The sequence below is a fragment of the Apostichopus japonicus genome, chromosome 8 (genome assembly GCF_037975245.1).
Source record: "Apostichopus japonicus isolate 1M-3 chromosome 8, ASM3797524v1, whole genome shotgun sequence".
Classification (NCBI taxonomy): domain Eukaryota; kingdom Metazoa; phylum Echinodermata; class Holothuroidea; order Aspidochirotida; family Stichopodidae; genus Apostichopus; species Apostichopus japonicus.
Window position 1 is genome coordinate 19,142,804 of NC_092568.1, and position 14,169 is coordinate 19,156,972.

Genomic DNA, 14,169 nt, shown 5'->3' on the forward strand with positions numbered 1-14,169 from the left:
TACATGTAATTAAAACGGTCTGCATAAAAGAATAACTCTGAAGTACATGTAATTGAGACGGTCTGCATAAAAGATTAACTCTGAAGTACATGTAATTAAAGCGTTCTGCATAAAAGATTAACTCTGAAGTATATGTAATTAAAGCGTTCTGCATAAAATATTAACTTTGAAGTACATGTAATTAAAATGGTCTGCATAAAAGATTAACTCTGAAGTAAACGTAATAGAGACGGTCTGTATCTGGAAGGGGGCATTGCTTCCCCATCTGTAACAACACCCTTCGTATATAGAAAAACTCATACACTGGTTGGCAATAACACATTCTTGCCTCAAAATTCGAGCTAACCTAACTAAAGAGATCATTTGGTTGCTGAAGTGCTGTTGATCTTCAAAGGAATACCAGGTTAAAGTGTTTATATATACATAAAGATCCAGCAAGATCCAGCAATATATGAGCTTTCTGTAAATACCACCCCTCTCAAAATGTTCTTGAGGTTTGCTTAATGAAGTTTGCTTAGTACTGTTGCCACGACTGGAATGGTACTATAAAGCACCTGAAAGTGGTGCATGAAAATAGATAAAGTTAAATGATACAAGTTAGAAAAGGTAGGTTTGGCATATTTTGTCGAATTGGTTTCAATTGTACTATAGATTTATATTAAAAATCGGTTGTGATAAGGCTTGTTTGCGGAATACTTTTCACTGAAAAATTAGTTAACCGTCAAATTTAAGTCACGTTTGTAATGTTATATATATATATTGTTTAATGTGAAAAGGCTAAGTAATACATCCGGCCGTATTTCACTTCATGCGGAAACACAATTTTAGACAAGTTTAGACTTTGTAACCAATTAAAATGGTCTTTGAAGAAGCATATAAGACGTTACTCAATTTGGCTACGATAAAGGGAACCGATTACTCTTATTGTTTAACAAAGATCACACAGTTATAAAGAGACTTTGTAGCCTCAAAAATATTAATTTTTTAGCACATTTGTAATGATGTTCATATCAGTGTTTGTATGTGCATGCAATGCATCCGACAGTTTCCCATACATGCGCAAACACAGCTTTAGCCAAGTAACTTGAGACTTATAAGCATCTGTGAAATGATCTTTCAAATCGCATATTATTTATTAATGAACCTCCTCTCTCTAATAAAGTAAATACAAAACATCTTAATTTTTAGCAAAGGATTACAGTAATAAAACAAATAGACTTTGCAACCACAGCATGTCCAATCTAGGCAGACTAGTAATTACTTTATTTACAATAGTACTTCCCATTAATGCGTAAACACAATTCCGCGAAATGTAGAATTTGCAGCCAATAAAATCTTTAAAGACGCTTAGTATATTTATTTATTAATAACTCTCCTGGTAATATGTAATAAAAGCAATCTACCAACTATAACATTTAACATTAAACTATTCACGTTCAGTCAAAATATAAACTCTGCAGCTAATAAAGTCGATTGTTTTTTTTTTTTCAATCGTGCATTTTGAAATATTGAGTTCTCTTTATTGCGATAATGAAGGAGAAAATTTCAAATCAAACGTATATAATTATAAGATCCACTTTTCTATATCATAACATTATGAGGTGGACTTTGTCAATTGGTATATTAGATCATCTCCAGTATTTTTCTGGAGCAAGCATAATCATTCCACGAACTCAAAAACCATTCATAGACTTATAGACGTTACTCGTGAGGAAGAAGGAATGAGTGGGAATTAAGGAGAGGAAATAGTATAAACTATTCAGAAATTACTTTTATTTTTCTGATTTAGCTGCGAGTGTTTGTCAATTCTAAACTTTAGATGTTTATACACTTTGGTTATATATAGTTTTGTTGCAAAGTGTATGTCGGATGAGCCATCAGACAAAATCATTTAACCCATGATATCTTAAAATACCCCAAAGTATAGAGTTAAAGGATGACCATAGGCACAAAATGAATGCTAATATTAAATAGACCGTTAAAACACATGTTTATCAGTCAAGGTTGTATGTTTATAACACCTTTTAATTTTGAGAAATGACCTTTAAACTCAACTGATGTTCATCAATTCCTGACTTTATATTCTAATAAGCAGACCATTGGGTGATCAGTTCCTCAGATGCAACACAAAACTCAATGGGAACAAAATAAGAGTATTCATGACCGGAAATTGATATTTTCACAATTGATTACACATTCAAATTGTCAACGGACAAATGATGTTTAATGTCATCTAAATGTTGTTTATATGACGTTAAAGAAAGCAAAGTTTGGTTGGGCTATTATAATCTAAAGGACAAATGGATTAACATGAAGAAAATATTAAGGCCTGCACTGTGGCGATGACGTCATCGCCAGCATATGTAAACCTTAAAGGAGCATTCCAGAGATTGAATATATTTTAAAGGTAAATAATTTGCAAGTCATAACAGTTTGTAGAAAAATTCCCAGCAGTTCATTTCTCTTAAACTATGACATAAGACTAAATTCTGCCTAAAACCTTCCTTTAAGTTTTCTTAAACGATCCATTTCACTCACACTACTCTTCGAATTTCGAGCACTCCTGCCTCTCACGCAAAGCCGACTATTTATTTATGGATATTTGGAGTTTGGAGTTTAAAAGAATCTAAAAGACTAAAAACACCCTACGAAAACAGCATATGGCACAGTTCATCGTGTCTCACTTAATATACATGAGTTGTTTTTAGATATTAAACATGGTGACGCAATAACAAACCGCTCCTAGCATTGCTAGTACTGCAGCGAGAAAAAATAATTTGTCCAAGACGAGCGCAAGCTGCATCCAGTCCGAAGCGTCGGTTAGAATATCTTCATAAGATGGCTCTGTAATAGAAGCGTGTCTCAGTTGGGTCGTCTTCAATTGAAAATCATTAGCTAAGCTCATGCTCTGAGATTTATTTTCGATCCTCTCAAGGTGTCCATCTTCGACAGGCGTCTCGGTGACAAGATGCCCATGTAAACCCTGAGTTAGTGTGTAGGATAAGTCACTCTGAAGTGTTTCATTTGTCCTGTAAAGAATTTAAGATGCAAATCGTACATATGTATATATATATATATATATATATATATATATATATATATATATATATATATATATATATATATATATATATATATATATATATATATATATATATATATATATATATATATATATATGCGCGTGCTTCTTTGATCGATTACCGTAATCAACTAGTTATTCAATGAGGTTGAAGTTGAACTGAGTTAAAGATCAACCATTGCATAATTGCGAGTTTGAAGGTTGCTAAGAGTTTGTATTTCCGACCAATTAAAGACGGTCTTACGTCACTTCTCAACCATCCTTGCTTTTTTTATGTGGTGTAAGCAACATTGATTGATCGTTCGCTACTGCGTGTTTCGAATACAAACAATGCAATTATTTATTCAAGGGATCTTATCTAGCGACTTCACTACTTCATTTCTAGAATTGACAAATTGATCGAAATTGTTTAGAAGTTTCAAGCGCGAAATGATTGGTTTGCGTGAGTTGTGGTCTCCGTCAAGAAAAAAAGCAATGAAAAGAAAAATCAAAATTTCGTTTCAACATGAAGTTCTATGGGCAATTTAGCCCGAATTGATGTGTACTCTGGTTAATAATTGTAACCTACCTCTTGAAATGTATTAAAGTCAGGCGCCAACGTGCCATTGACGCAAATGATTGGGCTCCTCAAACTACGACATAGTATATATATGTATCTATATACAAAATAAATATGTATATACATATTTATATATAAATATATATATATATATATATATATATATATATATATATATATATATATCTACACACCAGAAAAATGATCTATATATGCATCTATATAATTGGAAAGAGATAGACATAAAACTGTTTTCGTAACGGCTTATAATGCTCTTACTCGTTAAGAACTTGTCCTAGTTTGCTGTTGGTCTCTATAACCTTCCCGGGCCTTCTTATAAGACATTTGATACATGTGGGGATTGGACTGTCTGGTTGATGATGATAAACTCGGAGTACAACCGCACTAGTCAGAACAGATGCACAGGATATCGCAATCATGGCAGAAAAGTAAACAACTGCAAATTTAATATATATAGAAGAGAAAATAACATGAAATTAACTTGTATGACAGTTTACCAGGATCTAACCATAGTCTATTGCATGATCGAATATAATATCAGTGTTCTTCGACGATATGACTGCAGTTCTCTCTGGTTATTGCAACTAGTTCAAGTCTCTGCGGATATGTTCATCCCCAGATCAGTGATATTTTTTTTACTCTTAAATTGTATTATGTTAGTTATGGATTACCTTTGGCAGAAAGAAAAGGGAAAAGGAACACGTTAGGAGAAAGGAGTGGAAAAGTGAAGTACAGAGAGGGAAAAGTGGGAAAGGGGGGAGAGAGAGAGGAAACCCAGGACAAGGGAAGAGAAAAGAAGAGAAGAGAAACTAGGAAGCAAGGGGTGAGGGAAGGAGAAATATAGGAGAAAAGAGAGGAGAAAATAGAAGAAAATAGGAGAAAAGAGGAAAGAGATGTAGGAAAGAAAAGAGGGAAAATAGAAGAAAATAGAAGAGAGAGCAAAGTGGGAAAAGGAGGGACAAAAGGGTAAAGAGGAGGATAGTACAGTGACAATAACATATATATAAATATAACCATTACCAAGTTAAAAATTACCTATATAAAAACAATTACCTACATAAGTATAACAATTACCTGTATATGTATAACAAAAACCTATATAAGTATAACAATTACCTATATAAGTATAACAATTACCTATATATAAGTATAACAATTACCTATATAAGTATAAAAATTAACTATATATAAGTATAACAATTCCCTATATATAAGTATAACAGTTACCTATATATAAGTATAACATTTACCCATATATAAGTATAACAATTACCTATATATAAGTATTACAATTCTCATGTACCCACTCAGTTATTTGTTTAAACACTAATACCTTTACGCAGTTTTGCCTCTATTTATAGTTTAATAGTGTTGTTAATATAAATATCGTAATTACCTATAATTGGCGAGTCGTCTCCGCTGGATGGCATACTCTCTATGATAATTTGCTGGAACAAGATGAAAGCTAAAACATTGTTCACACTTAAGGAAACCTTTTCACCAGAATTAGGATGCATTAGGAACACCGTCAGTTCCAACACGGACAAGAGTGCGCAAGGGATCCAAATGCTGAAAATGTAAAACGTCTCTATTCTTGCTAGTACCACTTCGTAGTGGACTTCCACATATGGGGCAGGACAACACGCATAGACACGATCAACTTCTTCCACGAAGACATCTTTCAAGTTCCAAACTCCATTTAAACGAAAATCGATGTCATTAGAGCCAGATGAATTTCCATATGACAGAATAAGCTTCAAGAAAATGTATCATTTAAAATTTGATAAAAGAACGAATTTCTACATCAATGGCTAAACTTACTTATTGACCAAGTTTCCTTTTGCATGTTTCTAAAAGTTGTAGGCATCATCGTCATCGTCATCGTCATCGTCATCGTCATCGTCATCTTCATCGCCATCGTCGTCGTCGTCATCGTCATCGTCGTCGTCATCGTCGTCATCGTCGTCGTCATCGTCATCATCGTCATCATCGTCATCATCGTCATCATCGTCATCATCGTCATCATCATTTCTCACCCAACGTAGTAACTTACCCAAAATATCTTAAATATTAAAGGTTTAGTGATAGAACGATCTTCCAGAAAATTCGAACAACAACGTAAAGCCATATGACCAAATGATTGTCTAACGATACTGTCTTATACGTTAGTTTTACATGAAAGTGCTCATGCCTCTATATACACAATTCTATCATTTACGATACCGATAATATACGTGCAAGATGTCACCTTTACGATAAACAAAGACACCGTTAAACCAATGGTGACGATTGAAATACGTTTATAAAACAACAAACAAACAAACATACATATACACAGACAAACACACAAACACACAGACAAACCTGGTCACTGTCATAGCTGTAAGAGGTGAACGTTATTTGACATTTTTGAACATCGAAGGGAAATTTACTCATGTTCATTCGACAATACACGGTCAAATCCGTTAATTGAAAGAAGACAACGAAGCCTGTGTTGTTCACTATTAGAAATGGTGAAAACAAGTTCACTTCAGAGTCGCCAACATCGAGACTGCGGAGATACAAACAAAAATGGAAGTTTTTATACAATGTTTATATATGTACAAGCGTGATAACAAGATAGACTTAGAAGTTTGGAAAAATGGAGATTGCAGTAATTATTATTATTATTGTTCTTTCAGAACAAGAAAGAGAATAACCTCGTTGTGGAAAACAACATGACGTAAACGCATGAATGTTGCTTCGATCTGCAGTGTTAAATGTAACATGTTTAAAGACGTCAAATACTATAATAGGTTTTAACTTACCGCTCATACACTGTAACATCTGGGATCCAAATATCATCTTTTCTAAGTGATACGAAGTCAACACCATCATAAACCTCTGGGTCCCACGTAAGAAATTCATCAACCCATGCCTTTGTAACATGAAAGACGAAAGGATGTAACTTATAAGACATTTAATATATATATGTATATAAAAATATATATATTTATATATATATATATACATATATATATAATTATATATATATATATATATATATATATATATATATATATATATATATATATATATATATACACATTGAATTTGTTAATACTGAGTCCTTGCGTTTCGTATGATGAGAATACATGCATGTGCTATTTATCCAACTGCTTCATTAAAAAGCCAGGTTACCGTATCCTCCAATGCCTCGCTAACTATATATAGAGAATAGCTTGGTATATATAAAATGTCTCGTGCGAGACTTATGCGTATACTTAGTGAATGATATTACTTACGAATTTGCAGCACTTAAAAGGCTTATCATAACATTGTGAATTTTCAAATGAAAGTATATGTTATACAGCAGTAATAAGATTGCGTACATTACGCATTACGCATATCTGCTTAAATCAGCTGGGTTTCTTCATTTTGTTTTTCCCCCGTTGAGCTCATTAATAAGGACCATATTTTGCCCTTGACGTTTCGTCTTTCAGTAGACCCTCTCGCGATCAAAGGGTTACGTTAAAGCTTCAATGATCACTACACAGTATCAATTATTAATGATTCAACAGGCTCCCTCTATAGACGAACACTTTGATGGCAATGTTTAGACTATACACTGATAACATATATTTCATTAATTTGGTTCCTTGTTTAACAAATTGATGGAAATGTTCTCTATGTCTTTTTCAGGTCAAAAGCACAACCTGCTAGAATGTCGTATTTTGGAGATCCAGATTTTCAGAAGTTAGTGACCTTTAAAGATTGCGTCTGGCAACAACAATGTTAACGATGTCATCCGGGCTATTAGTGATGACAAAGGTAAGTTTATCTAGAACACACAACTCAATCAACGTTATCTAGAGTTATAGGAATAAGATATATATCCCGAGATGGTATTTTCAACTAATTCAGTGTAGACTATTTTCTCTTCAATGTAAGTGTCACTTTGGCTGTCACCGGAATGAATACTCCTTTAAAGTTTCTACATAATAGGCACAACATGTAGTATGCTCTACGTGACTGGTTTCTTGTAAGACTTTTAGGGTGCAGTATCATCACTTACCATGTATAAAGTCCCCTGTACTGATAAAACCTGTCTCTGTTCATCCTATAAAAACAGACGACAAAGAAATTGATGTAATTATACATTAAAGATTAAACAACGAAAGTGATTTATTGATGCTGACGTCACGAGCAATCTTATTGGTTGAAAACCTGTTTGGGAAAAGAACTCGCGACCCGGCCAGGTTTCGAACCCCGAACCTCCCATTTGCTAAGCCTCATTTGCTTGAAATTGCCACCGCCTTTATCCACCCTGCCACAGCACCGGCATTATGGTCCAAGAGTATAAAGAAATATAGCTATTGAGGTTTTCTAGATATTCACCATTAAAATGTAAAAAGAACACCCCTGGAATGCTTCAGATATTAATCTGTCGCCTCCTCGATGCAGGTCTAAATATTATTGTCAATCTATTGTTTCAGAAGTATTTTCATAACTCAGCCAACACATCTTTCTTTTAACTTCATATCAACAACAGATCACCCTTGGATGACAATCAACACCATTTGTCTTCGATAAATTTGTAATTGAATTTGTAAATCTTCCTTCTTATGCTTTCCCCCTTGAGTTACATCTAAAGAATTGACCTAATGGTCTCTGTATTAGTCTTGATAGTCCAGTCGCTTTGATTGTTGAATCTCATTGCCTTAAAGGGACATTTCTGAAAATTTAAAATTGTATGGAAATATCAACCTGGATTGATTTACCGTCTGTTTCTATTGTCTACAACATATCAGATTATATTATCCGCCTAAAGTCATTCATTAACTGTTAAACAAAACCCTCTTTGACTATAAGGTATAAATAAAGATTGATATATACTTACAAATGAGGACAGGATCGTCGGTTTGAAGTATAAACTAACATCGACCGGATCACTATGCTGGAGGCGAGGACGAACAGATCTCGATCCATAGTTAGCCAATAACTCTTCAACCAAACGCTTACTTGCTGATTTTGTCGACGCATTTTTGGCCGAAGCTACAATAAAACAGTTGTGGACACCTTCAACAAAATATTTCAATGAAGAGAGAACCGGTAGTAGCTTTTCGAGATCCAAACTAGGTGAAGTAACCCAAATAGTATACCTCAATTCATATTACCGCTTCGCCAATGGCCTATTGTTGTCGCTTAAATACGTGTAACTCTCCCACTCAATCCAGACTAAAATAGCAAGAATTAGAATTTTTGTTCAATCAACTTATCGATCGATTGAAATGTTCAGTGTCAATTCTACTGACGTCATAATTAAAAGTTGATCAGATTATATAGTCAATAACTGTCAAAACCTTTGTGTGATTATTAGACTGACACACTGCAAGTTCAACTATGTATTGTTCTAATATATTATGCCGTGTCATATAGATTCGTCGGCCACTGTGACATCAAATCGACTATGAACTGGACATTCATGTGACTTTAGGTATAGTGTATATCTAAAAGTCAAGAGTTCATTAATACAAGGTACATGGTTTGTTACTACTGCAGAACGCTAACGTTAGAGAGAACACGGTCACTATCTCAGTTCCAATATGGGCGGGGCTTCGGTGGAACGGGGCTCTATCAAGACACGATATGGGCGGTGACTTACCATTGCCCTTTAATGAGGCAACAGAATGATATATTTATGCGAACGTTATGCAAAATTTCCTGTAGATAGATATCCAATTACTTTGATATAACTTACTGATAACGTTTTCCCGAGTTCGAACTGGATTTCGAACGAAGTTGTGAGCTCTTTCTAGATATACCGTCGAAACGATTAAATATGCATATTCATATAGTATGCATAATGTAAATATTCATATAGTATGCATAATGTGCATATTCATATAGGCCCATTTGGGAATTACTCAACGCTGATGGATCTTCTGATTTTCGTGGGCGGAGCGGAACAGAGAAGTGAACATTAGAATTATACGTTAGACTCCCTGGCGTGAATTGGATAGGATTTGAAATGAAATATAAAGGACGTACATTAAAAGTTAGGGTCAAGCATGATTACACGGAATCAGCGTTACGATACGTGATGCATGCATGGTCATAGGCGTACGGGACCATTTCAGTTTGGGGGGGGGGGCAGAACTTTTTGTGCCCGAAAGTTCCCGTGACACTATCTAAGCGGAGCGCCACCATCGGTTGGCGCGTAGCGTACAAGAAAATTTTGGGCACACAATGCCTCTCAGATTGCCGGAAACGCACTTCTGAGGCCTTGCAAGTTGCATCTAAACATTCTTTATTTTATAATCTCACGTTTTAGAAATTTACACTTCCCCAAAAATTTGGTATATTAGAAGAAGAAGAAATGGTAACATCACTTTGAAGGGGAAAAATGGGACAGTATATTTTTTAAGCTCCTATTTAGTTACATTATTTATTATTTTAACACAGTACTCAGCTACCTCCAGAAAAACATACATTGTTCAACGACACGTAAGCGGGATAATGTCGCTGTGTCGGGTGAGACTGCAATTTGTCTCACAAAAAAGTATAAAATATAACAAAGAATATGAAAAACCCTACTTATATGCTTGTAGGCACCACCCCCCCCCCCCCACCATAGCACTGCAATATCCAATACGCAAATTGGGAAACAAGGAACAAGTTTTCTCTTGAGACAAAATGAGGTGAAATCATGCTAGTTGCTAATGTAGAAAATCTTCCGAATTAGACTGGTTTTTTTCTTGTTAATATCTTAACAAATTTTCCATTCGAAATAGTTTTAAGTTTGACCCACATAAATTCATTAAAAGTCACGGGCTTAGCCAGGATTTGCAAAGTTGTATGCACGACTATCTGAGCGGAGCGCCACCATCGGTTGGCGCGGAGCGTACTATAAAAAGTTTTGGTTTTACAAACCCCTCAGATGGCCGGAAACGGCCCTTCCCGAGTGTTCATTATGGTTCCCTGGCCTCTTGCTAACTTGAGGCACCTCAATTTTTATATAGAAAAAAGGCACATTTTTAACCTGAGGAAAAGTGGGGGAGGGGGGCACGTGCCCCTGTGGCCCCCGGTTCCGCCGCCCTTGGTCCAGGTAAACAATTGACTAGTTAGAAAAAAAAATTGATCTTGCAAAGAGCGTGGTAGCCCAGATGAACTGCGCTTACGGTGGTGTTACACGGAAATATTCGGGCATAATGATGCTGAATAAAGAAAATCATGGAATTGTCGGGCAAAAATTTGAAAAAGATTCGGGCAAGCTACTGCATATTTATATTCCAGATGACAAGAAATTCGGGCAAAAGTCCTGAAAAATTCGGGCAGCCTAAAAAAAAAATATATATATATATATTTTTTTTTTCTCCTCTTAGGCTGCCCGAATATTTCAGGACTTTTGCCCGAATTTCTTGTCCTCTGGAAATTTGGGGGGGGGGGCAGTCTGCCGTCTGCCCCCCTGCCCCCCCGCCTCGTACGCCTATGTGCATGGTTAACCTTCCATCGCGATACATGGTAATACATGCGCTGAATAATGTCACTTCAATGAAAACGTTGATGCTTTGTCCTCATTTTTGCTTTTCTGTCATGAATTGAAGCTATTCTTGTATATGAACAGGTATACCCGGGACGTTTGCTTCAGACCAATGGGAACTCTAACATGAATGACTCTTTTTCATGAAAAGTCATTTGATGACAGGCAGGCCCGTAGCCAGAATTTCTGAGTTTGAGAGGCACAAACAAGTAAGGGGGGCAACAAAAATTAAGGAGTGGCATAAAATGTGTGTCCTGTTATTGGGGGAGGGGGAGGGGGAACAGCAGTGTGCATGGACGGGTACGGTCCCCTGTGCCCCAGCCTGGCTAGCTACGGGCTTTATGGCAGGTCTTTCCTCCTCTTCGTGGCTAGCAGCCTGGAGTTAGCTGTCCAGAAGGAAATTGTTCCATTCATGACATCGCTAATGAACACAAGCACAATACAAGCAATGCTTTGGAGATTCTACACTGATATGCAATTATCATCGACTTTTTTAAGTAAACGATTGAATAACAACTTCTAAGCCATTTCTTCCCTGACGTATGTTGACAAAATCTTGATAGTGCCTATTTTATTTTTACAGAATCTTAGAAAGAATCTAAACACATTTGAACGTTTTTGGAACAAAAAGTATGGCATGTGAGAGGTTCCTCAGACTGGAATTCTAAATATTTATCCTATTGTAAGAACATTACAACAGCCAAATTGCATCGAACAGGCAAAATTGAAAGACCTCCATGTTACCTTCTATGATAAATACTTATTAATATATAAAATTTGCCTATGTTAAAGAAGTGGAATGAAGTTTTCAAACTCTAAAGAAGCTTGTGTTTTCCCATTTCCATCTCATAAAACTGATCATCAGTTAAAACTGAAAAGTCACTGTGAATGTTTAATGTTGATCATATTCCCCCAAATAAGTGTTATTAACGGATCAATTTATTCATTTTTTATTGAAAGCTAATATTTAATGAATTCTCTTACATGGTTATCATTCTATGCCAGATTCTCTACACGATGCTCAATGTATTCATGCCATACAGAATCACTGATATGTGTGATGTTTTTAAAGACTACATATCTATATATATATATATATATATATATATATAACTATATTTATATAAAAGTATATATATATATATATATAACTATATATATAACTATATATATATACATAAATATTTATATATGAAAGAAACAGAAACGTGTTGCTACCGTTTGACGTGATGATGACATGTGAATAAGAAATAACTTCCTGTAGATATGTTAGTTCCATGCAAATTTAATTTAAAAAATGATATAAAATGTAGATTGTAATAAATGTCAGATTATTCCTGAATTTATGATCTTCAAATGAATTAGCCTTTTCAAAGAAATATTATTTATCACATCTGTATGACGGAGAATTGAAATAATGTACAGTCTATGGCGAAAAAATAAAACCCTACAGCGTCTCTATGTAATTATATAACTTACCACTGGTAGTTAAATGTGTCACTCGACAGGTTCTTTTTACGATTGGAAGGTAAATATGATGTATTCTTTCTTCTTTTTATTCATCTTTTCATTGTTTTTAATAATTTTAGAAATTGAAAGATGTTAAAGCCAGCCATAATTATGAAAGGTGAGAATGTTGAGGAAGGACAAGACTATTGAGCTCTCAAGTGGAAACAAATAAATACGTTAACATTTATGTCCGTTTTAATCTTGCAACTATGGCGGTTGTCATCATAAAATATTATATCTGTTTGACAGCGTTTTTAAGTGCGATGAACTTCATAAATCTGCTTCCATTTAGTTACGTGCTGTTTTATTATCTCTCCACCTCTCTCTTCCTCTCTTCTCTCACCACTTCTCTCTCCACCTCTTTTCTCTTGTCTCTCTGTTGGTTTTTGTTTTATGATTGTGTTGGATCACGTGCCGGTGCAGCATATTATGAGAATAGATAGATGAAAAAGCTTTCATCACATTTGTTTTTTCTTCTGGGCAATTGCTCGTACTTTTGAGGTTTGAGGAAGGATATGGCATGCCCTTACAAACTTATTTCAGAGGAAGATTTATTGAAATTTCAATAACAATTGAAAGCTAGTACATCAGAACCTTTAGGGCTAACTAATTGCGTTACCGTTACAGTTTCAAAATTTTAAGGTTCAATGTAAACAAATTTCTGTGTAAATCCGAAGCTACTCCATATAGTGTTCAGTATTATAATTCCTTGTAGCAAACTAGTATAGTCCAAAGAGAGATGTGATCTTTGACTGTACGTTGGCTATATGAACCAACCCAAAGAGTATCATAATATGTAACTTAACAAGTATTCCCTTCTGCGTTCCACGAAAACGTTAAATTTGCATTGTGAATGCAAGATACAGATACTTTGGGAATGAGATGTCAAAAATCCCTAACTTTCAACCAGGTTTAGTAAGATTCCGACAAACTCCAAAATTGGTTCGTCGTTTAGTTATCAGGGATGGGAGTTGAAACGTGCCTGACCCCCCCCCCCCCCAACCCCCAACCCCCCACCGAACCCCGTACAGACTCTCTTATACAATGGGAGAACTTAACTAAAACCTAGCAGACCAATTGTCAACCATATTTCTATAGAGACAGGAGATATCAATGCAGTTAATTGCCAATGATCTAGAAAAATGTAGTAAATTTTATTAATAATAACTATACTTGCCTTTCAATTCCACAAAACACAGCAGAAATATGGTTATGCTTCGACCACAGAGTCCTTTTGTGCACATTCTGTATTCCTTGTCTATGGTCACACGTCACCAAAGCAAATAACGAAAAAGAAAAGGAACTAAAACCAGATCTTAAAACCAATTGTTTTTAACTCGTTCGTGATGGAAGATCCTAACTATACATCACTTTATATAGTCCGGTGTTTTATTCCGTAAGTTGAGATATAAGTTCCTTTGCGAAAGCCTTCCGATAATGATACTGCATGGTCGTGAACGGACGCGAAGTGATTAA

General features: G+C 35.2%; 1 protein-coding gene across 1 annotated transcript; it reads right to left on the reverse strand.

The window, feature by feature from the left end:
- LOC139970915 (neuronal acetylcholine receptor subunit alpha-7-like) lies at nt 1-8,799 on the reverse strand. Its single transcript, XM_071976984.1, has 7 exons — nt 8,542-8,799; nt 7,717-7,761; nt 6,470-6,579; nt 6,027-6,213; nt 5,059-5,416; nt 3,921-4,098; nt 1-3,029 (listed from the first exon to the last, which is right to left on the reverse strand). Exons 2-7 carry the CDS (start codon nt 7,717-7,719, stop codon nt 2,705-2,707), a joined length of 1,161 nt encoding a protein of 386 aa, XP_071833085.1. The 5' UTR covers nt 7,720-7,761; nt 8,542-8,799; the 3' UTR covers nt 1-2,704.
- Between the last annotated feature and the right edge of the window lie 5,370 nt (nt 8,800-14,169).

Coding starts and splice junctions, on each gene's coding strand:
- LOC139970915 (XM_071976984.1), bottom strand. Junction 5,417..6,026: donor ACAGCTATGACAGTGACCAG/GTTTGTCTGTGT, acceptor ATTTTCTTGAAG/CTTATTCTGTCATATGGAAA. Junction 4,099..5,058: donor AGACGACTCGCCAATTATAG/GTAATTACGATA, acceptor TTAAATTTGCAG/TTGTTTACTTTTCTGCCATG.